At 33.7% G+C, this 25618-nt stretch overlaps 1 protein-coding gene across 1 annotated transcript in view; it reads left to right on the top strand.

Moving 5' to 3' along the window:
- Window positions 1–6917: 6917 nt before the first annotated feature.
- LOC121424710 (prominin-1-A-like) overlaps window positions 6918–25618 on the top strand; it is a 39078-nt gene continuing 20377 nt past the window's right edge. The window contains exons 1-6 of the mRNA XM_041620458.1: window positions 6918–7057; window positions 8610–8927; window positions 12406–12458; window positions 12986–13191; window positions 19199–19319; window positions 22838–22901. Coding sequence (XP_041476392.1) covers window positions 8678–8927; window positions 12406–12458; window positions 12986–13191; window positions 19199–19319; window positions 22838–22901 — 694 coding nt within the window. The 5' untranslated portion in view covers window positions 6918–7057; window positions 8610–8677. The remainder of the gene's footprint in view (window positions 7058–8609; window positions 8928–12405; window positions 12459–12985; window positions 13192–19198; window positions 19320–22837; window positions 22902–25618) is intronic.

The raw sequence follows: 25618 nt of genomic DNA, 5'->3' as shown, positions 1-25618 counted from the left end.
GAATAATTTCCTGCTAGGTACCCATTTACCTCACCTGAGTTGAGTGCAGCACATTGTGGATCAATTTCTTGCTGAAGGAAATTACGCCATGGTTGGGATTCGAACCCACAATCCTCTGTTTGAACAGAGTCTGGAGACTAATCCACTGGGCCACATATATATATATATATATATATATATATATATATATATATATATATATATATATATATATATATATATATGGTCATGCGTCATGAGGTCGCCCCCCCCCCAAAAAAAAAAGAGTGGTGCTGTTCACATTTTGGCTACGTGCTATAGTAATTCTTAATTATTTTCAAAAGCATATAGAGGCTATTCCAACAAATTTAGTATCATTTTAAAGCTGAATTAATAAGGCAATAGCCTGGAAAGTTTAATTGCTGTATGATGAGGGGTGGTGCCGGAAGCGGCGCCGCCTGTACTGGGAAAACGCATTTTTTGTGCAAATTTTGGGAAAACATCAATATTTTTGTCAAAACTTGGCCTAAACCTACAAACTTAGTATCAAATTAAAGCTAACATACTCTACTTTACTTTCTAATGATTGAAATATAGATTTGACCATGTCATAGACCTGTGTGATAAGGTTGAAACATAAAAATCTGATAAATTTGCAATGTCTTAATTTTGACATTTCTTCCAGATTGACACATTGTTGGCAATAATACAAAAAAAAAACCACTTCCTACAATTCTGAGGGGATGAAAATACTGCTAAGTATTAAGGCAAATCATCCAAATTTTTAACTGAAAAAGGTCAATGAACTTTAAACATCCAGAAAATGTGTTCCAAATTTTAGAAGGTTTAGCATCTTGACTGATGTACACATTCATGTATACATATTTCACTAAATACACACATTGACATTAATAAGTGTCTGTGTGAAATGGTCAAATGGACATAGCCTACCTTAAATGCTATCATACCAAAGGACTGCATACTATATTTTGGCTTTGAACTCATCAAAACCCGCCATGGCTTTAAACAATCAAACACAGACTATGTGGATATAATGTGTGCAATTGCACTTTAGAAACTTCTTTCATGAAGCTGCAGTAGTCATATAAATTTATGCATGTTTGTACATACAGCATCGGCAAACTTGTTTCAGTCTTTACTCCTGAACCTATAGACATTGTCTCTTGCATGTCATCATCACTTGGCGGATCATTGTAATAAGAGCCTCGGTAAGCAAATTGTGTACATGTAGCTTACATTTCAATTGTTACTTTTCCTTTGAATTGTTAATGTACCTACATGTACCATCAATTCCTTTTATAATGTTAATAACTTATAAATTCTGATGTACAAGGCAAAGAAAACCCAACAAATGTTGGTATTGCAAGCATTATACATGTAACGCCTGATATCCTGAAACGCATGATTTTGGGGGGCTAAAGTCGGGGTCAATTTTCAGATCATTAATTAAACATGAACCCTCCACAATTATATATTGTTAGAAAGGTCTGAATGTGATCTGTCATAATATAGCATTATTTTTGTCATGGGGGACTACACAAAATTTTATGACAAAAACCATGAGATTAAAAATATATCAGAATTTTCCTATTCAAGTCCATGTAAAACTGTCGCCTTACACACTGTTATACCTAATGCTATTTTTGAGTGCAGATTTTGGATTTCTTGTGCAATTTCCTTTCAGAAAATGTATACTTTTGCTATCATCGGGTGTATTCTTTGTCAGATGAATGTTTTTAAAGTTGAAAGTGCATCGCGAAAGCAAAAATCACCATGTAACGCAATATATATATATATATATATATATATACATGTATATATATATATATATATATATATACACTTCGGGAATTCTATCCTTTGATGAACCTCCAGTCAGCCTTGTGACTTTGTGTTTATTATTATATGCATGTATATATGTATATTATATTATATGTTTTTACTTTTTAATATTGAAAATGCATTGGTCACCTAAATGGAGTCTGACATGGTCTGACAATCATTTGATTAAAAAATAGCAACAAAAAAGTAAATAGTACGGACCTCCCTCATCAACGATGTCAAAAACGGGCCGAGAAAATGTCTCCTTGTTTTTTTTTAATAATAAGATAGCAAATAGTTTAAGGACCTCACTCATCACTGCTTTCGAAAAACAAGCCGATCCACTACTTTCTTTTTTTACTTGGCCTAATATTATTTTGCTTGTTGGAACAAGAAGATGACCTCAATTTTTAAGTGAATACTTTTTTTAGCAAGAAAGTGTCCCTCTATTTGGAAAATTCGATATCTGCCCCAATTAGTTTGATCAGGGACGTGTCCCTGGTTTGATATGCATTATTTTTATTGAAAAAAAATGATTTGAAATACATCGTGTGCACATGCATGTGATTCTGAAAATTGATTCATCAATTAAGTTCCTAAAACTTGCAAAGACAAAAAATATCATTAAAATGTTGTATGGATAATATGAAAAGGTACATGAATGGTTTTCGTATTGCTTTAATACATTTTCCTAACTTTAAACAGCGACACAAAAAACATTGTAAACATATTCTAATACTAATGTCTGCAACCATACATTTTGATATAATTTGAAACAAAATTGGAAAATATAATCGTTGTTAATGTTTAGTATTGTAAAAATGTTAAGAAAGTGTTGCAATGGTGTCATCTAGTGTTGCAAGTGAATGTTTTCAAAAGTTTAATGTACCGTTTCAAGGTGAAGTTCACCCGACTTTATCCCACTGATAAAATATTTTATCCCATTCTAATCCTATCCTAATCTTAAACCTAATATCATTCTATGTCTTCACCTATCCACTGAAACCTGTTGATTCCTATATGAGACAACTTTCCGATACCTGGCAGAATAACATTTTCCATATATTACCTTGAAAATTATATGTTAATCAGGCTCCATTTGTGAAACTTTAAACAGGTACGTAAACATAATCACGTATATTATATAAGCTGAAATTTTGGTCATTCTCTAGTGAATATGTCCAGATGGCCAAACGTTTTCCCAATGTTGATGTTTTCCCAACGTTGGCATAACGTAATTTATCTAACAACCCAGGAACAAACTACAGCCAACGTTGTACCATCGTCACAATTGTGTGGTTTTAGCGGCGCTCTCATATAAAAAAGTATATGTGCCAATCAAAATTATTCTATCACATCAAAAAATGTTTTCTTTTATTATTTTCAGTAGATATTACCTTTAAATTTAAGAATAGAGAAATATAAGGGCGTTCATTGGATAGAAAAGATTTCGCAAGCGCACGCAAGCTTTGTCATGTTACATTTAATACAAGTCAAAAATATGGTATAACTCGAAAAAAATATCAGCATCATTTCGCATTGGTAAACACCAGATGATGGCGGAAAGTGCAGTGCAATTATAGATATCATATATGATTTAACATTAATGGTGATGTCTATGAATTAGAAGACATGTCTCATTATAGTTCTGTGTATAGTCATGTGTGTTGTACATTCATTCGCACTTCAGGAAAACCTTTTTTTTTCAAAATGTTGTTATTTGAAAAAAAAATATGTATTATCATAATTTTGTGAGAAAGTTTTCTGTTTCGACACCCATTGCATGATAATTATCTGTTGCTTAAAGGACAAGTCCGCCCCATAAAAAGTTGATTTGAATAAAATGAGAAAAAAATAAGAATACTGGAAAATTAAATCAAAATCAGATGCACAATAAGAAAGACATTTTTAAATCTCGCTTTACAATGTTCATAAAACAGTTTTATTCACATCCTGGACGGTATGCAAATGAGGGGACTGATGACATCACTCAACTTTGTATTTTATTATATGAAATATTAAATATTCCAATTATATCCCTGTTGTCTTGTGAAACAAAGTTTTGTTCCTCCCTGAACATATGGTATTACCATTGACTTAACAATTGGTTCGATCTACTCGGTCCTTATTGTCAAATCTGTTTAAAAAAATTGATATTTTATAATTCAAACAATATACATGTAATACAAAAATGGTGAGTGAGGGACATCATCAATAAAACTCTCTCATTTGCATGTCCGAGTTGAGCATATATCTCTTTTGTTAAAACTAATGGAAAGTTAGTAACTATCAGATTTTGATGACATTTTCACCGTTGTGCTTGTTAGAGTTTTTCGCTATTAAAAATCAACAATTTTCTGGGGTGGACTTGTCCTTTAAAAATGATATCATAAAAATATCAAAATTAGGATGTTTCTGATTCATTTTTAAAACGTTCAACAAATGAATGCATATTTTTTTGTGAGTTTTGAAAATATATAAATTTGCATATTTAATGAGTTTCAAAATTCTGTGTTGAAATTTTGTATCACCACCTAAAGTGATCATATAAAGCTAATTAAAATTGATCAACAAATGATGTAGCCTATAAGTTTAGTGAACCTCATGTATCTCTACCAGATGGAAAAAAATCAAAATCGGTCAACAAATAAAGAAGAGGCATTTCCTGTGATTTATGAATAAATTTCGCATAAATTGGCATAACTAATTTTCTACTGAAAATTTCAAAATTCTGTGCAGAAGTTAATGGGTGAACCTCATAAATTTCTACCACAAGGAAGGAAAAAAAAACAAAATCGATCAACAATTATGAAGAAGCATTTTATGTGGGTTTTAAAAAATACTCATAAATAAGCATAAAAATGTTTCTGGTCAAAATTCTGTGTAGAAATCTGGTGCACCTCATGAAGTGCTACCAGAACGAAGTCAAAATATCAAAATTGGTCAACAAATAACGAAGGAGAGGCATTTCTTTGTGAATTTTAAAAAATGCGCATAGATTAGCATATTGAATGAGTTTCAGAATTCTGTGTAGAAGTTTTGATTCCCCCACCTAGTGCTATCATATAAAGCAAACTGAATTGAAATTATACTTGAAATGACAAAGAATTAAGCAGCGTTTTGAAATCCAGTCAACAAATAAAGAAGAGGCATTTTCTGTGATTTATGATTGAATTTCGCACTTAGCATAGATAATTTTCTACTCCAAACTTCAAAATTCTGTGTAGAAGTTTGGTGACCTTCATGAAGCTCTACCAGATGGAAGCAAAAATTCAAAATTGGTCAACAGAAATAAAGAAGAATGCATTTTTTGTGAATTTTGAAAAATGCGCATAAATTAGCATATTAAATGAGTTTCAAAATTCTGTGTAGACATTTTGAATCCCCCACCTAGTGCTATCATAATAATATAAAGCAAACAATATTGAAATCGGCGGACTTGAAATAGCGAAGAAGCATTTTGAAATTGTGGACGGACGACAGCAACGGCAAAAGCTCATCTAACATATTTTCATAACATTCATTATCACATCCAATGTACGTACATGTATTAACATTATAAACTCGATATCTGTTTTAATTTGTTTCTCAAAATGACAATTTATGTTAAAATCTTCAGGATGTTTCTAATATATTTTTGAAAAACACTCTTTGGAAAACACTTCAAAAATACTCTTCAAGAATTCAATTCAAGTTTAGTAATATTCTAACAACATTTTTGAAAATGCTATTTTACATCCAATTAAGGTACATGTAGATGTCAATAAAAATAAAATGTTATTGTGTTCCTATCAAAAAATCAGAACAATATTATGAAAAAAAAATTGTCGAAATATTTTGAAAACAAACATGACTTTTTTATCATCATATCATGGTTATAACATCGAACGTTTTAAAAAAAAATCATATTAATTATGTAACATTATAAAATCGTTAGAAAAATATCATTTTGTGTCTTAATGTTTTTTTAATGTCAAGTATGGGTAAAGATATTTAAATACCATTTAGGAAAATATATCTGCTTGGCATAATAAAAATAAGGTTTATTGCATGTTTAACATAAGGGAAATATTGTTTCATTAATGTTATACAATGTTTTTAAAACTTTCTTTTGAAACCATGTCTAGGATCTTTTATGAATGTTATATGATTATAGCAACTAGCTGGATGTCCGTAGTATGGAATACACTGCAAACACTGCATAACAAACCACGTCCAAACCATGAGCTATTAATAGCTCCAAAAACCATTGACTGCCCCTTATCATGGAGGTCAGGAGGTCATTTCATGGAAGCCACAGGGTCCTGGTTTTTGTAGTCTAGTCATATAAACTGTAATACTTATTCAAGGGACGAAATCATTGGGTAAGAGAACATTTCAAGAGAACAAAATTTGAATATCAAATAATCATGGCGGTATATGTCCATTCTGAAGAACATCGGTCACATCTGTATATTTTCATCGTCCTTGGGGGTAAACTTGTATTTGAGTGGAAGCAAAAGTTTGGTACAAGAGACTAGTCGTACCTGTAGGCCACTGGTCTGGTTTCCCCTGACCCTCCACTGCCCATTGACCACGATGGGGGAGGGGGTCAGCATCTCTTGATTACTGCCTGAGCCAGAGACGTTTACCAGCTGGTGTCTCCTTGCAACTGGTGTAGTCTACTTATTCAAACTTTAATACTTGGTTCATGGGAGGAATCTTTTGGCGAGGGAGAAATTAGGCGCTGAATAGATATTTCTTAAGTGCATGAACACGAAGTCTTATGATTACAGTGTAAAAAAACACACAACTTTGCATTTTTCATCCTGTTTGAGGTGAAGTTGTTTGGGTAAAAATGTGTCTTGTTTGGTGTGTGAGACTAGGGCACCTGACCCCCTACCGTGTAACTTGTTTGATTGATACTTCGCTTTTCTGACGCAGCAAAGTTTTGTACTGGACCTTGGTGGGGAGCGAAGAAGAGTGGATTGTCGCTGATTAGAGATTGGGAGACATGTGCCCTCTATGTTAGCTTTTGGGAAAGGGCACTTCCAAACAACAAGGTCCAATCTGGACTACCCCGCTCCTTACGGGATGCACGTATCCCCATGCAGAACTCCAATTTGGCAGAAGTCTTGAAAGTGCAGTGCGGCACGGATTTTATATTTTATGCGCTGCCAAAATTTTCACATTGAGTGTCCATTCACGTGAAAGGGGTCTGTCTGTCTGCTGTCCTGTCATAGACTTTTGGTAATAGGTAAGTTTTGGTTTATGTCTATCGCGGGAAATATTACTGTACCGGTGACAGTAAAGCCTTTGTTTTTATTTTTCAATTCTAACCCCCATCAACCATCGCTTCCTTTAGTTTGCCTGGGCTGTTGGAGGAATTGGGCTCGCTCAAGTCTCAAGATCTTTCTCCAAAATCCAGCTAGTCCACACCCCTCGGCCTCTGGTATGTTACCCCGCTGTTAAGCTGCTTCGTCGCCGTTGGCTTGTGTCAAACCGCATTCATAGTTTCATTTACCCGTTTAGTCTGCACACTTTCTATTTGTTGATTTATATGTATGAAATTATCCAAGTATTAAACCCCCGGGATTAGAGCTAGCGTTAGGCCTTCTCAGTAAAAAAAAAGTTACATCTATAGTCCTTTTAGGAAGTTAATGATTAAGTTGATTGATGATGATGATGTTGATGATGATGAAGTTGAGCGTTGATGATGAAGTTGATCGATGATGATGGTGATGATGATGACGATGATGATGACGATGATGATGATGAAGTTGATGATGATGATGATAACGATGATGATGATTGATGATGACGATGATGATGACGATGATGATGATGATGATGATTGATGATGATGATGATTGATGGTGACGATGATGATGACGATAATGATGATGATGATGATGATGATGATGATGAACATTTATTTAGGGTCTTGCTGCATTCATTCTATTTTACCTTATTCTATCTTTTAAAAAACATTTTGGATTTTTTCTTTTAAATATATTTAATTTGTGGGAATCTATGACATGCTTATTGAATTTGTACAATTATTTCAATGTTTGTAGGCCTAGACTTATATCATTCAGTATGTTATCAAGCAAAGCTGTTTTCCAAAGGTCACATTTTCATATTACACAGAAAAAATTTACTTTGATCATTTCTAGAGATAGCCTATTTATAGTTTCAGAAACAGCAGAAAAGAGAGAGAGAGAGTGATCGAGAGATTGTTTTGTACTCTTTGATCACAAGTGTGAATTTCTACAGCAATATTGGAGTTGTTGCAAGTTAAGGACTCGAGATCATGCCTTGCTAAATATGAGAATAGATTTTATTTTTATCAAATATTTTGGCTTGTTAACACTTAACATCATACTTGGGTGACCATTATCTGAAAATGAAATGGTTTCTCTTTGAAAGAAAAAAAAAGACTGATTGTCAGTTTTAATTCATTCTAGAGTGCAAATGATCTTACTTGTGTTTTATTAAACAGTCATAGAAGTCCGCAAAATTATATTAAAAAAAATGAGGTTCCTATTATATTAGACCATAACTTCATGAACTTTGAAGACCAGTTCAAACATGCTCAGCTCAAGAGTATTACATTAACTTTATGAGAGCCAATTCAAATCTCATTCCTTTCATTTTATGCACTTGTTTTGGACTTTTATTATTTAATTGTTTAATTATACTGTATAATTTCAGAGCTGGCTATTAAAGGCACATGGATTAAATTTCATTGCATGTAATTTTAGAGTGTAGTTTTCATTTGTCTAATACTGTACACTATATCTCTTTAGATATCTCATCATCAACGGAGACTAATGTATTGACATTCACCTTCCAAGATCTCTGTCAATTTGCAATCATGTCAGTCAGAATGACTCCACCAAGGACTTGTAGTACACCAAGGTTATATGAGTTTGTGATAGTTTGTGCAGTGCTTCTAGGAGTGGTACAAGGATTCAGTGAAGACAATGGTGTTATTAAATGGGATGCATTCCCACCAGAACCAGACTATCAATCAGGACTTCTTCAGATGCCACATACATTGAGGGATATTAATACCGTAGCGGTTGCTTTCATCCAAGCTCTACCACCTAAAGAACTACCATGGGGTGAGTATTTGTTATCACTTTCGATAGGGGGGGGGGGGGTTGGCAGGGAAAAGATATCGGCATTGGGGGGGCATTTTTGCCCCTAGAAATACTGAATAGAGCCCTGGAAAAAAATTTCTTAAATACATGTAGGTTATCCAATGATGCTGATTTGTGCATTAAGTTGTGAAAGTAGTCCCCCCCCCCCGAAAAAATAGAATTTTGTTCCTGCTACATCTCGTTTCTTCTATCATAGACTGTTCATTGAAGTTTCAATATCAAGATACTCAAGATATGTCCTGATATGATATGTCAAGATATGTCCTGATGATCAACATTCAACATATCTATCTAAGCTCTTCCAGAGAAAAGGCAATATTCATGACATATGCATTGCATTTATGATAAAATGTTATTCAGTGTGTTTGTTATCAGTGCTTGTTCTGTGAAATGGCTGGAATGTTGATTAATTATTTTGATTCAGAATAAGTGTGTTTTATCTTGGCAAGGAGAATTTAATAAAGACTGACTTAGGTATGCCACAAGTAATCTCCCAAATACATAACATCATTCTTAAATTCAGTACATCGATACAAGGATTTATGGAATATATTATTTTTCATGTAACATGATCAGATATATGTTTAAGGAACACTAAATTTCATTATTGAATCAGTGCCAAAAAGTCATTATTGGGTGAACTTAATATTTTTTAAAATTCTGTTTGTGAACAGAGAATATTATGTCATCTATATTTAAGGCAAAGATCAGACAAGATAACACACACTTGTCACCGAACAGACAGGAAAAAGCGCATTAAATTATTAGTCATTATAGAGTGTACTATTACTTGGTTGAGTCTTCCTCATTAAAATACTGTAGGTGGATTACCATATGTCCTATTAGGTAACCTGAAACCTGTTCACCCAATCCCTATGCACTTGTCTCAATGATCTTTTGGATTTGATTTTTCTTGTTTTTGTAATATAAGGGATCATCACAACATTTTCTCCAAGAATGTCACCAGATTAGTGAAGTAATTGTTATGGCCTCTCCTATATAGTCCACAATGAGAGTTTTGTAATCTGGGCTCCGTAACACAAACATTTGCGATGAATTGCAAATATGAAAGAACCGAGCTCTGATTGGTCCCGTGTCAGTATTTTAAACCTAATGCGCTTGTAACATCAATATTAATTGGTCAGTTCATTTAGCGATTGATCGCTAATCTTTGTGTTACAGAGCCCTGAACATTAGCTTACAAATTGTCAATGATATATTTGAATTTATTTTAGTTAAAAATTCAAGTTTAGTTTATCCATAAACTCCTGTTGCTGCTGATGTTGTAACCTGAAAATATTGTAAATATAAAACACCTCTTATAACAAAAAAATAAACAATTGTCTTTAAAAGAAATGTGTCAGTTTTGGGTCATCATGTATTTTTAGTGTTGTAAGACAGCCCTATTAACATTATTCGCTATTACCTACATGTACCATGGTCTAAGGGAAAACATTACAAAAAAGTTACCCTAACCAAGTCCCCCCCCCCCCTCCTCGTTATACCTACATGTATCATATTGTATACCTGACAAATATCTGTTTGCCATTATTTGAAATGGGGTTGATGATATTTATAATATGTACTGTTTTTTGTACAGTCTTTTAAGCAAAATTTGTCAGTCTTCAAACATTTCCCAAAGAATTGTTAATCTTGTACAACACATTCAGAAGAGTACAGTTTCGAGGTACATTTTGCATATTGGGAGCAAATTGGGCTAAAGTACATGTAAGTCAGATCTGAGCCATTGTAATATTATTTATATTGTAAAATTATAAGCCAAGGTTGTTTGCATTATATTTCAAATTTTTGCTGTGCTCATTCGTTATACTACTTCTAGATAGTTCTGATTCACTTCTGAATAATATTAAGTGTCAATTGAGCTGATTAATTGAACCTGTACCAATAGATATTTGTGTCTCAATTGGCCTTTCATAGTTAAAGGTCAAGTCCACCTCAGAAAAATGTTGATTTGAATCAATAGAGAAAAATCAGACAAGCACAATCCTGAAAATTTCATCAAAATCGGATGTAAAATAAGAAAGTTATGACATTTCAAAGTTTCGCTTATTTTTAACAAAATAGTTATATGAACGAGCCAGTTACATGTACATCCAAATGAGAGAGTCGATGATGTCACTCACTCACTATTTCTTTTGTTTTTTATTGTTTGAATTATACAATATTTCAATTTTTACGAATTTGACGATTAGGACCTCCTTGCCTGAAGCACAAAATGTTAAAATAATGGAATTCCACATGTTCAGGGAGGAATGAAACTTCATTTCACATGACAATGATTAGAAAATAAAGATATTTCATATTTCTAATAATAAAATACAAAAGAAATAGTGAGTGAGTGATGTCATCAACTCTCTCATTTGGATGTAACTGGCTCGTTCAATATAACTATTTTGTTGAAAATAAGCGAAACTTAAAATGCCATAACTTTCTTATTTTACATCCAATTGTGATGAAATTTTCAGTGTTATGCTTGTTGAATTTTTCTCTTTTTTATTCAAATCTAGGTTTTGTTGGGGTGGACTTGTCCTTTAACTACAATTTGAAAACAGAGTTTAAATTAAACCTGACTTCAGAATATGGGCCTTTTTCATGTTTTTTTTTCACTTTAAATTAATCCCAAAATAATTTGTGTAATGGTAAATGATAAGATCTTTGTTGATTAATGTAAGCATTAATAAATAATAATTTTCGTATTATGATAATTTTTGTGTCGCCTGCATAGCAGGTCAAGACAAGAGGCAACGCTTTTCTGACAGCAGCGTCAACATAACCACTTGAAAAGTTTTGAAATGTCATCATAACTTAGAAAGTATATGGACCTAGTTCATGAAACTTGTACATAAGAGCAATCAAGTATCCCTAAACATCCTGTGCGAGACCAAGGTCAAAGGTCATTTAGAGTCAACAAACTTTGGTAATGTTGGGGTTATTTGTGGCATTGTCATCATAACTGAAAGTTTATGGATCTGATGAAACTTGGACATTAGAGCAACCATGTATCCCTGAATATCCTATTTGTGGTTCTGGTCACATATCCAAGATCAACAGTCATTTAAGGTCACAGAACTTTGGCCATTTTTGGGGTTTTTTTTTAATTTGCATCATAACTTAGAAAGTTAATGGATCTACAGTAGTTCATGAAACATAGACATAAGGGTAATCAAGTACGAATGATTGTTTTGCACACATCTTAGGTCACATGATCATGGTCAAAGGTCGTTGTGGGTCTATGGACATAGTATTTTATTATCATTTGAATGTTTTCTTTTGTGAATAATTATTTAAAAGCTGTTTTCAAAGCCAGCACTGCTGCTTTATTGAATTGCGTAATGCAGGGAAGACTGCCAGAGGCGTCCCATTTGTTCATAGTTACATCACATATTTTATTTTTTCTATGAACTGAATATTTTCACAGATCTTTACAGAGGAATAATCAATGGAACTGTAGACTTTTCAGATCCAATGTTGGTAAGACCACTTTGCTATTTGTCTGGCTAAATCTGATCAAGAATAAAATTCGAGTAGTAAATTCAATTTCTGCAAAGGAAGCCTGTGTGAGTTGTGTACAAAAAGTTAAAACTGTATTTTAGAAAGAACAAAGTGTGTCTTTTACAATTTTGATTCAACTTTAGTGTTGAGTGAGACTGAAACTAATTAAGGAAAAATTACCATATTTAGTGGTTTTGCCCATTACTTTGTTCCCTAGAAATGATTATCATTAATGATAATTTTTGAAATGGTGCAATGGATCATAATCACATGATTGTCCAAAATCTATCAGGTGACCAGTTATTGCTATTAGCTTTAGACCAAGATAAATTTGCTAATATCCTGACACTAGTTCTAGTCAGTTGGTCATGGTTTTGAGATGGAGATGGTTTTAATATCAAATAACTAGGATCTATTTCACTATCTTTCTATGAAATATGTAATAGGACAATATTCTTCATTATTATGATTTTTGTTTCCATGATTCATTTGTACTTTTTTTGCAGTATGTGGATCACACAGTAGCGTTCATGGCTCTGTTTGCCATTGCAGTTATCTTCATGATATTCATGCCTATAACTGGGATCATCTTCTGCTGCTGTCGTTGCTGTGATAGGTGTGGCGCTCACATGCTACAACGGGAGGAAGATAACGTACCATGGAAGAGGGCGGGCTTTGCCTGTGGTCTACTCATCGTCTCCATCATTATGACGTAAGAAATCCTCCCTGATTATTCACTTTCAGTAACTTGATACAGGGCTAAAATAAATCCTGTGCCATTGTATCCTTTCTATTGTTCCCATTCGTGCTGTAATATAGAAATGTCGCCTTGCCATAAAAAGCCTGTGATATGAAGAGAAAGTATATTCTTTTGCAAGTTCTGGTTGATTTCATAATGCGTACTTAAACAAAATGTACTGAGATAAATTTTGACTGAAACACAAATAAACGTTAAAAAAAAATTAATTTCCAACTTGTTTTAAAAGTCTAATTTTAACATGCATACGCTTAAAATTCTACAGCAGTTTGATAATGATATTTGATATTGTATATTATTGTTTCACTTTACCAAAGTTTTCTTTTATTTGATTTATCTCTGTTCATGCCAATTTGTCTATAGTAAACACAGGGTGCTATATAAGCACTAGCCCAATTGCCCGGGCAAGTAAAAGTTAAAGTCGGGCAAGTGTTTTGAAGTAAAGACCAAAACTACTTGCCCAAATTGGGCAAGCAAAATTCTCACAGTAGAATTACCAAAATTAGGGTTGATATGATATATCGACCCTAAATTTGGTCATGGTGGGCAAAGATAAAATCACTTTGGAAAAAGAAATGCAAGAACAAGGTACATCAGTTCATGTCAAAAGAGAGAAAAAAAGGTGAATGGTTTATAAACCGTAATATTTTCTTTTGGAGAGGTAAAACTTTGTTTTTAAGGATTTTTTCGGGCGAACGAATTAGATTTTAGGGCATGTATATATTCCAACTTAAACTATTTTAAAATTTACCTGCCCGACAGGGCAAGTACTTCTAAAAAGTTATGCAGCACCCTGAGTAAACAGTTCTTGTATAGCGTGATTATCTGATTATGAATATAACATCTCCATGCACTTCCATAAGACTTGGAGTTTAGCTTGGCAGCTGTAATTTCTTACAGCGCACACACACTTCAAGGAATTAATTCCTACCGGGTACCCATTTACCTCACCTGGGTCGAGTGCAGCACAATGTGGATGAATTCCTTGCTGAAGGAAACTATGCCATGGCTGAGATTTGAACCCATGGCCATCTGTTTAAAGTCCGAAAACTAATCCACTGTGCCACAATACTCCACAAAATTGTTAGCAGCCTGCCCCATGTGAGGAATGAGGATCGTACTCACAATCCTCAGATTATGAGACTAACTTGCGTACTCACAATCCTCAGATTATGAGACTAACTTGCTGCCTACTGCACTAACGAGGGCGCTCTATTCATGTAACTGATAATATACAGTAACAATCATGTGTAGCCTTATATGCTTCTGGCCGTTGTATAAACTGTATATAATTTCACATAATTTTATTGATTCAGTATGGTATGTAGATATTCTTACTCGAGGTTGTGAACAAAACAAATGTCAGATTTGGATGAATGAAGACGAACTTGACCTTGAACTTGAAAAATATGAATATAGTGTTTAGGCATTTTCAACTAGTAATATTCTGAGTCATTTAGATACAAATAATTTCTGCAACACCAAATGAAATATTGTTCATTCTTCCAGATTTTAGTTTCTCTTTGTAGTATTATTAGAAAGTAAAGATGAATTTTAGCACTCAGAGTTGTCAGTGATTTGATTGTGATTTTGAAATGGAAGTTAAATGTTAGCAAACATCATCAAAGGTCTAGATTTAAATAGGTTGTATGCAAACCTACAATTGAGAAATGATGAAAACTAGCCAGTACGTAAAATACTTAGTGTGCTAAAATCATTTGTGCAAAATGCCCACTTTGGCATTTGCATAACACTCATTCACTATGTGTGTATTTGAATATCATTTCATTTTTGTATTTCATTTTGGTATTTTTTTTTTGGGGGGGGGGGGAATTGACTTTAGATGCCAAGATAATTGTTTTCAAAAGAAATGGAAATATGAGATTTTGTTACATTTTTGGACCAATATTGCATGGCGATTGAGTGTATTGCTTTTATGACGTAGATCCTTTGCTCATGCCAGATCTATTAAATTGGAGCCATTGTTGAGATTTTGTTTTCCGGGTTATCATCTCCAAGGAGAAGTTTCAAGGTGTATCAGGAAAGCCATGCATGCAGACTGTTGATCTTGATAAAAGTTCAGATTCTCTACGTATTTCCTTCAAGAGTCTCAGGGAAACTTCTCATTGCCTTAAAGGACAAGTCCACCCCAACAGATTTGAAAAAAAGAGAAAAATCCAACAAGCAAAACACTGAAAATTTCATCAAAATCGGATGCAAAATAAGAAAGTTATGACATTTTAAAGTTTTGCTTAATTTCACAAATCAGTTATATGCACATCCTGGCTGGTATGCAAATGAAGAGACTATGAAGTCATCCACTTTACTATTTCTTTTGTATTTTATTATATGAAATATTCTAGTTTTCTCCTCATTGTCAAGTGATACAACGATTAATTCCTCCCTGAACATGTGGAGTAAGCATTGTTTAATACTATATGGTTCAGTCAAGTTGGTCCTTATTATCAAATCTTTAAAAAAAATGAAATATTGTATAATTCAAACAAAAAACAAAATAAATAGTGAGTGATGGACATCATCGACCGACTCATCTACTTGTGCATATCACTGTTTTGTGAAAAATAAGCAAAACTTTAAAATGTCATAACTTTCTTATTTTACATCCAATTTTGATGAAATATTCAGCACTATGCTAGTTTGCTTTTTCTCTATTTATTCAAGTCAGCCTTTTCCTGGGGTGGACTTGACCTTTAAATGTACAGATCCTGTTTAATTCAACCCATACACTCAATCAAATTCATTATTTTTTTAATATTTTTTTTAAACAAAGAGTTTTGTCCTGCATTCCAGCATCGACCTTGGCAAGTGTGAAGGAATCATGGATGCAAGGACAGGCTAATTTTAGCTCTGATGCATTTGAGTAGGAAGGAGAAATTTCCTTAAAATGATTTGCTGCTGTAAAGTGTACATGTATGCTCTCCAATGTAACATAGACCTGTGCAAATTGAGGATTAGAAAGAAATAATGAATGATGTAAAGAATTAATTTACATATTTCCTTATTTCATAATCATGTGTTTGTTTTTTAAATCTTGATATGGCAGATTGATAATTTCTGCTGTGTTTTTGCATCTTCTGAGTCTGTAAAAGAAATTGATTTTATCTACATATGATTTTTGCGAAAAAATGTATGAAAAGTTATGAAATGTAAATAGGTGTTTTCATGAATACATTAAAGGGATGAAACTATACTGTAACAATGCTATCTCTTGACTTCATGCTGATAATAGTGTAAATGAAGACATTTTGAGTCTTTTTGTTCTTGTACATTTCACATTTCACATAAATACCATTGAAATATTTCAAAATGAGTTGGAACAGAATCCAATAAAATGGCCACCCAAGTGTTTGTACAAAACAACGCATGAGCCAAAATGATTCTGCTAGAAAATAAGTTATTTACTGAGAAATGACTCAAATGAGCAAACTAAGCATGACCTACAAGCCAGGTGTAGTGTACTGTTCCAAGCAGTAATCTATACACTGTCTCACTTACTGTTCGTGATCTTTAGTGTGATCATTTTCCGCTTAATAAATTTCATTGTTCACAAAGTTACAGTGTAGGTTGATACCAGATTTAGATAGCCCTCCTATGATTTTCATCCTTGAATTTTAAAGACTTTCCTATTAGTTTGCTGCAACTAATTAGAGGGAATTTTTTTATCTTACAGTCGCTCCATATAAAATGGGCCCAAATTCAATTTTTCATGATATTTATCATACACTGCGACAATAAATTAGGACTCGGAAGCAACTTTGTAGTTGTAGATCAATACTTTTATTAACCGTAATTAACCGAAGTGTAGGACAGACGTGTTGTCGCATGACTGACGCAGATGGCGCTATAACACTATAACATCAGATATAAATCAAATGGCGCTGCAAGTATGGTGAATGAAGAGGAAGCGAGCTCGATATGTCCTGGTAACTTTTATTTTCTTCATTAGGTACAATGTTTCATGAAACATTGGAAGTTCGTCAAGGGAAATATCATTGCTCAGGTGACAAAAGCTCTGAAATGACTGCCAAATATTTCAAAGAGAGATGAAATATGTTTAGAGGAACATGGAGATGAAATTTGGAAAGGATGTCACTGATTGGTGATCCGATCACAGAAAAAAGAAGATATTTGACAATCTTTAGAATAGGAGATGTACCATAGTGCCATGTACCATGAAAAGATAGAATCACTTGTACAATTAAACACAACTGTATTAAGTCTATGTAAAACCATTTACAAAAAGTTACAATTATGAAATATGAAGCTTATCTCTTTATGTTAACACCCCAAGATCTGGTTTAATAATAGGGACAATTCCCTTATAATGTATTGATTACTTACCTTACAATCTTTTGACCCATAAGGTGGTTTCAGACCGCCTCGAAGTTTGTCAGTTCCAGGTATTCTCTGATCGGGAAATTTACCCAGATCAGAAAATACCAGGTATTTTGGTAATGTGAAAGCAAACTACGCGTAATTTCCCTGAAAGAAAATACCCGCTAAATAGCAGGTACTTGGCGAAATAATGAGAACTTTCGCAGGGATTTTTCCAAGGTCGCATGTATTTTGGCAATGTGAAAGCAAATTACGGGAACTTTTAGCCCAGCGTTTCGTTGGGCGTGGGCGCTATGGGTGGCTGCTGGGCTAGTGATTTTGAATCTCGCACCTTGCCTGCTTATCAGACCATACTGCGCATGCTCCTATAACTTCGGGAAAGGGTATGTTTTGGGGCAGTGTGAATGCAGGAATAATTAATCGGTATTTTTTAGCCTAAAAAAAGTTCTCGTAATTTAACAGGGATTCTTATGATCGAGGCGGTTTGAAACCACCTATATTCAACTCTGAATTAATTCTATACTAAAATTGGGTTTTTCTACTGGATAACTATTTGACACACATGAGAGGTTCATTTGATGGGCACATCTGGCCAATCAATCATTAATAAGTTCCTGAGGAGATTAACTAAAATAGTTTTCTTTACCATTGAAAAAATAATGAATAACATTGTACACATAAAAACAGACTAAATACAAGATAAACAAGGTTTTTCGATTTTCAACTTCCTATAATTTGAGCTTAGAATTAGACCATGGCTAGTAACTTGGGAAAGATTTTATACTAGGGGTGCTGGCTTTGACGGTGAATGAAACCTTTGGAATAGGATAGCTTGTGTGAAAACAGAAAAATCAAAGAAACAGATCAACGAAAGTTTGAGAAAAATCGGGAGAAAGTTATGAGCATTTGAATATTGCGATCACTAATGCTATGGAGATCCTCACATTGGCGATGCGACAAAGATGTGTGATGCCACTTGTGAACAACTTTCCCTATTACTTTTAGTATATAATTCACTTAAGTGCCCCTTATATCACATCTATCAAAAGATCATGTGTTCTTTCTATAGGAGGGCATGTAATACAGATTTTTACAGAGTAAATCATGGATAAAGAGTTTATATCACCATAAGAAAGGGGAAAAGAGACATTTGGGGGGTATTTCATAGTCCATCAAAGGGAAAGTTGCTCACATGTGACATCACACATCCTTGTGGCATTGCCAATAGGAGGACCTCCATGGCTTTAGTGATTGCAATATTCAAATGCTCATAACTTTCTCATTATTTGTCAGATTTTTCTCAAGCTTTCTTTGTTCTTATTCTTTGATTTTTTCTGTTTTGACACAAGCCTACTTGTTCCAAAGGTTTCATTCTTTAAAGAAAACTTTGATATCCCCCCCAAAAAAGAGAAAAAGTTTTCACTAAAATAAAGAAGATCTGTAGGATCAGGAATAATTTAACAAGCAAAAAAAAAGGAAAGAGTTTTCCACTAAAAAGGGAAGGTCATGACCATGTCCTCCAAACAGATTGCAGAATGCACACCCTTATCTCTCTATATATAATTGCATGTATTTAAAATAATCATATATATCTTTTTTTTTCCAGTATAGGTATTGGGATATCATTCATTGCAAATCAGAACGTATCTTCTGGACTACGTAAAGTTGAACCCAACATACAAACCAACATGGATGACCTCATCATGTATGTCAATCAGACAGTTGATGTAAGTGAAATAGAATTTATTTTCTTCTTAATATTTTTTAGATGATTTTCTGCTAAACAAAAATTATTGTAATGAAGGTAATTTTTTTCAACATTGGGTATTCCAAGCTACAATGTCAGAAAATGAAAGCAAATTTGGGGATGCTTGTTTTCAAAGTTTGAAAAGTGAAATTGAGTATCAACATCTTCCAAAAGTAAATAAGAAGATGGTAAATTATCGATCTAATTTATTAACGTCTGTTAGCTTGTCTTATCTTTAAAGATAAATTCCAGTATTGGTAACGATCTCAAAATAACTTTTTACAGAATCTAATATAATGACCACCCAAGTGTCTGTTTGTATGGATAAAAAATATGTGCCAAAGGATTCTGGAAGAAATTGTGTAATTGCTGAGAAATAAGCAAAATAAGCGCGGATTTGGTCACTTCCGTCGGGTCTTTATTCCAGCAATAATGATACACTGCCCCACGTTTGCCTATCTGTGTTGGTGATCTTCAGTGTGAATATTTTTCGGCGTAGATTTCAAGATTTCACAAAGTTCAGTTTATGTAACTGTAACAGATCTAGATCCGCGATGATATACTGACAATTAAGCCTGGTTTTACAGACTTTCTCATGAAATCAGTGTTTATTGCAACTACTGGCATTTCTCTTTAAAATGTAATCAAACTTTCCAAAGTGATGCATACAGTTCATATTTTGTTTAATATTTATTATGCTGTTATACCTATGGTCTTATTGCCTATTTCTTCAATATTATATTTTTATTCTTATACTATAATCTTGTTATTGTGAGCAATTTATCTTCCTTTAACCATTTCCTCATACTACCTTACCACAGTTAACCTTCTTGTCTGTATGATAATAATAACATAGTAATTGGGGTTTCCCCCCTCACATTGGCTCTAGAGATGGTACTCAGACACAGTGCAACTAGAGAGTGTTATCCAGACATGCCACAAGAGGCCAACAGTAACGTCTGATTATGTTGCCTTTGCCCCCAAAACCTCCAGCTTTCATGAAATATATTGGTTTTCCGGTAGTTTTTTTTTGGCCTCCTGCAAACATTCTGCAGGATTCCTGTTTTACAACTTGGCTTTCCATTCTTTTTAAAATACTAGGTTTCTTTGTACTAGGTTAAAGTAGCATTTCTTTAAGGGGGGACTCCTTTTGGTGGAAAAGTGGAAATGGTCATTGTCGAGTTATTTTCATGTTATTTTGGAAAAATGTATAGTAGAAGAAGAAAGTCCACTAAAAAGGATTTTCATTTGTATTTCCAGACTCTTACTTCCCCCCTCCCCCCCTCCACAACTGGAATGTTTGGATTGAACATTTGTGTGTAGTCCGTATTACACATACATTCGTAATTCCGAAGCTTCGTTATTCCAAAGGTTCGGATATTCCAAGGTTCATTATTCTGAAGGTTTGTATTTCCAAAGGTTCGTTAGTCCGAAAGCAAAGTGAGGTTCGTAATTCCGAAGGTTCGTTAATCCGAAAACGAAATGAGGTTCGTAATTCCGAAGGTTCGTTAGTCCAAAAACGTAATGATTAACGAACCTTATTTCGTTTTCGGACTAACGAACCTTCGGAACATCAAACCTTATTTCGTTTTCGGATTATCGAACCTTCAGAATAACGCCACAAATGTTCGGATTAATGAACCCTTTTACGTTTTCGGATTAACAAACATCAAGGTATAGGCAATTTACGTGTTTCGGAATTACGAACCTTCAGAATAAAGAATCTTCGAAATTACGAACCTTCGGAATTATGAAGTGTAACCCCGTATTATTTATGCAGTGTATGTAACTCATGCCAAGTAGTAATATAAAAACATGTATTTTAAGTTTGTGATAAATAGTTTTTTTTTCAAAATATTTAGGTATACAATCTTTTTAATCATACATACAAGCATGAAGATTATATGTTTTTCTTCAATACAATGACCAATTGACAATCAAAAGTTCTGCAATTAGAAAAAAAAAATGAATATCCAATTGATAATAATCCCAATTTTCTGCCTAAATTTGATGCTATATATTTCTAGTTGCAATTTATTTCTTGATGAATGTATGATAGTGGATGGGGTGGATGAGTGATTGGACACACTTTCTCCGTGTTTAAGCTGTATGGTTGTGGTTTATGAGTCACATGGTTCTTTCTAATAAAAACCAAGTGCCTTTATACTCGGTCTCCTCTAAGCAAGAGGAAAGAGGAAATTTGGCCATGTTTCCCCAAGCAACCAGGAGGGAATGACATTATCTATAAGTAGTTAGTTCTTTTGTTCATGTTAAGGATGAGTACAGCTGGCTGTACTTGTAAAGCATGGTGTACACTCCATGATTTGTTCCACTCCGATTTCCAAGATATAATCATTTGTGTGAATTTTCCATTATTATGAACAATCAAATGTACATGTTAATACTAGAAATAAAATTCTATTACATTTTGAGCTTCCATGTAGGAATAAAAGCAAATTCAATTCCAAATGGTAATCACATCATCATTGATTAGGACTTGAAGCCGATTTGTACTGTCCTCTTTACCACAAGACTTGCTACAAAGCAGAATCCTGCCTTTAGTATTCATTGCATTTTTCCGCATTTCATACGAATTAATTAATCTTCCTGGATCTTTCACATTCAATGCAAAATAAAATTTTCCCAAAAGTTACTTTATAGTTGGACTTCATATCCATGCAGCGTGTGGTAGCCAGAGCCTACTAGTCTGCTGGGCAAACCCTTCACTCGAGTTAAGGGTCTGAATGTGCAGCCTACTCATGCCTTGTGTACATACTGAAGGCTCTCTCAAACAGCAAGTTTTGTATGTGCTAGTCTTTGCTTGGAGGCACACTTGTTGATCAAAGTTCCAATCAGGGTCTGTGCCTGCAGAGTTGCAAGAGCCTTCACTGAAGTGTAGAAATTAAACTCTCTGAACCAATCCCTTTGACTCTGAACCAACCCCTTTAAATGTTCTTTATTTTTAGCTGATCTGTATCTCATTGATGAACCAATGTATGAGGAGGGGGCATTGCCACTCACTGTCTTCAGGGATTGTTATTGACGAATGTGCTCCCTGCCTGCCCCCTCCCCCCTGTCCCTTCCCATCAGATGCAAGTGTTTCATTAGCTTACAACAGTTGTCTTGTCATTGATAATCACTGGATTCTGGAGAATTGAAAAGCTCCCTGATTTTAATATGAAGATGCCTCACTTGAAAATAAAATCACCTAATTTATTTGAGGTGAAAATGGCATACATGAATGTGATATGATGCAAACTGTGAAATGATGCATTTATTCCTGAAAAAATCAAAATATGAAGAATTTGTCAGTGATAAATGACAGTGCAATTATCCTTTACTTATAATTAGTATGTAATATTGATTAATTTCTAATTATTTTAAAGTTATATTCATTTATTTTAGATTATACAAAGAAAAATAATGTTATTACCTGTATTGTATTTTTCAATATTTTTCATCGTATTTATATCTCTTTTTTTCATTTGGTTATTTAAGGAGATTGATTTTCTATTGGACCAAGTTGACAAAGTGAAAAATCTTGCAGTGAAGAAACTTGATAGTAAGTATGGTATTGTTCGTTTTTCTTATTTTAATGCAAAGTCCATTTGCATTTGTTCATTCTGTGCAATTCAATTTTTAGGTCAATATTCAAAATGCACTTAAAAAAAAATACTTGAAAATGGGAAAAATAGTTATTGTTTTATGGGGGAAAAATGAAAATGATATTTAACACACAGGTTTCTATATGAAAATTTTCAAGGCATATCAGAGCAAAATCGAAATATTCATTATTAGAAATAGCTGGATGGAATCGATGCCTCACATTACTGCAGGTGTAAATTTAGAAATATTAAACTTGATTCCCAGCCAAACTGAATGAAGTCACCATTTTTCCAGCAGCTTCTCTATACAAGGCATGTGTACTTTCACAAGTTTTTTATTTTATGAGAGGAATCATTCAAGACACTAAGGGTGTGTTTATGCTTCCATTGCGAGGACAGAATCAGCGATTTCAAACGTCGATTCAAAACGCCGATCGTAAACGTGGTTCTGGGAGTGCTGTTAATGCTTAACTTTTCAGAGCAAATCATGATCTCCAGCTGGCTTCGCATTGTAAAGCGAGGTCAAATTGGGCGCGCCTTTTTTCGAAAGTTTTTTTTCCGATTGTTGTTATTACATGGATATAACTTGGAGCGATACGACTGTATAGTTTGCCCGCGGATTTTCATCTTACCGGAAGCATGTACCAAATGACGTCATTCTAACACGTTTACGATCGTGGTTCTGTTTATACTTCCCCAGAAAGCCTGATTCTGGTCAAACGACGTTTACAAACGCACCTTTTTGTGAGTTTACGATCGGTGTTTTGAAACAGCGTTTAAATGAAAGTAAGCATGGACGCAACCGTGTTTTGGACTAATCACGTTTGAAAACGCTGATTCTGGCCTGAAAAGTGGAAGCATAAACACGGCCTAAATGAGTGAACCTATAACCCAAATAAAAGGAGGATGATAAATTGTGTCACACGTCCCCTCCCCTACACACACTTGAATGTTATGACGTCAATTATGTCTTTAAACCTGTGATTCATGATTACTCAAAAACCACTAGTTTGTCAAATGGGTACCGTAGCATAAAATATTATAATACTAGTATTGAAACAAAATCCTTCTTGTGAGTAAAACAAAACTTGACACCTCACGAATCCCCAATTTAATTTTTAAAATGTCATTAACGCATAATCATAATTTCATACCATATTTATGGGGTTTGTGTTTAATAACGCTTGGATAATCAGGAGGTATTCTTTGCAGTGATGTAAATTTTGATTTGTGCCAAAGTAAGACATGAATGCAATTAATGAACCATAGATGCAATTACCATGGAGCTATAATGCATGCCATTACTGTCATGATCCTGCATGAGTTGTAAACATTTGCAAATACCTTTTCAATGAAATTAACTTGAGAATTGATACTAAAAAGTGTTTATTGAACAATCAAAATTTACATCACTGCAAAGAATGCATCCTGATCATCCAAGCATTGACACGTACCACATAAATACATGTATTGGTATCAAATTATACGGGACAAGATACTCTTTCCAGTGATATAAGATGATATATAATGATTATGCATTCATGACATTTTTTCTGAAGTTGGGATTTATTCGAGTTGTCAAGTTTCCTTTTACTCTCATGGTAGTGTTCTCAGTAAAAATGTAAATGAATTATTTGTGAATAGATAATACATCAAACTTTCAAAGTTTTAAGATAATTTCATATGATCCTCTTTCATTGCGTCTTGTGAATCCACTCAATTCCCTGATCTTAAATGAACATATTTATTTTTTTATTTTTTCCATTAATGAATTCATATATATTGATTGACTCATGTACATAGTTTTTTTTATTCAGTTCATAAACATTTATAAATACACAGTAGTGAAGTACAACAAATGAAAGTTGGCACATTGGTTTTAATACTTTAAAACATCTCAGCCTAGTATATGCCTGGATTGGCAGCTGTATATCATGGATGTCTATTTTGTTAGTTGATTAATCAGTAGAAGAGAGAAGGGGAAATACTGTCATTTTGAAGAGAAAAAAGGTCCTTGAAAGAAAGATGTTCAACTTTAAAATTTAAAGAATGTATCTTTAATTAAAAAGAATATATGTGTTTGTATGATTGGGTTATTAACCAGCACCAAAAAGTGTGAGTAAAGACCTCATCAACATCACTCAATCTGATAAATATATCAATAGCTTGGATTGTGAATAAATGATAAGACAACCTGTTATAGGTTGAGCAATGAGCGTATTTCCTATGAGCAACATGTGCATGAAGAGAGGTGTGAACTTTGGTCAAAGAGTATGAGAGAAATGTAGGGAAGAATGAATCATAGACACTTCAAGGGCTCCTATCATAATTGACCTATTGAGAAAGGCCTCTCTGACGGAGCTGTGTTATTCTGTCAGGCTGTCCTAATGCACTTCAAATGCATAGAAAAATACTGTTTAGGTGATTTATAAATCTAGTAATGGTAGTTGTAGTATTAGTAATATTTATAGTACTTATATGTAGTAATAGAAAGAAGTAACAATAGTAGTTTTAGTAGTAGTAGTGGTAGTAGTAGTTTTAGTAGCAGTAGTAGTAGAAGTATTAGTAGTAGGTAGTAGTAGCAATAGTAGTAGTAGTTAGTAGTAGTTGTAGTGGTAGTAGTAGTAGTAGTAGTAGTATTAGTAGTAATTAGTAGTAATTAGTAGTAGTCGTA

The sequence above is a fragment of the Lytechinus variegatus genome, chromosome 12, assembly GCF_018143015.1.
Source record: "Lytechinus variegatus isolate NC3 chromosome 12, Lvar_3.0, whole genome shotgun sequence".
NCBI classification, from domain to species: domain Eukaryota; kingdom Metazoa; phylum Echinodermata; class Echinoidea; order Temnopleuroida; family Toxopneustidae; genus Lytechinus; species Lytechinus variegatus.
The sequence above is the reverse complement of the archived record's forward strand: the minus strand, read 5'-3'. Positions and strand labels throughout refer to the sequence as shown.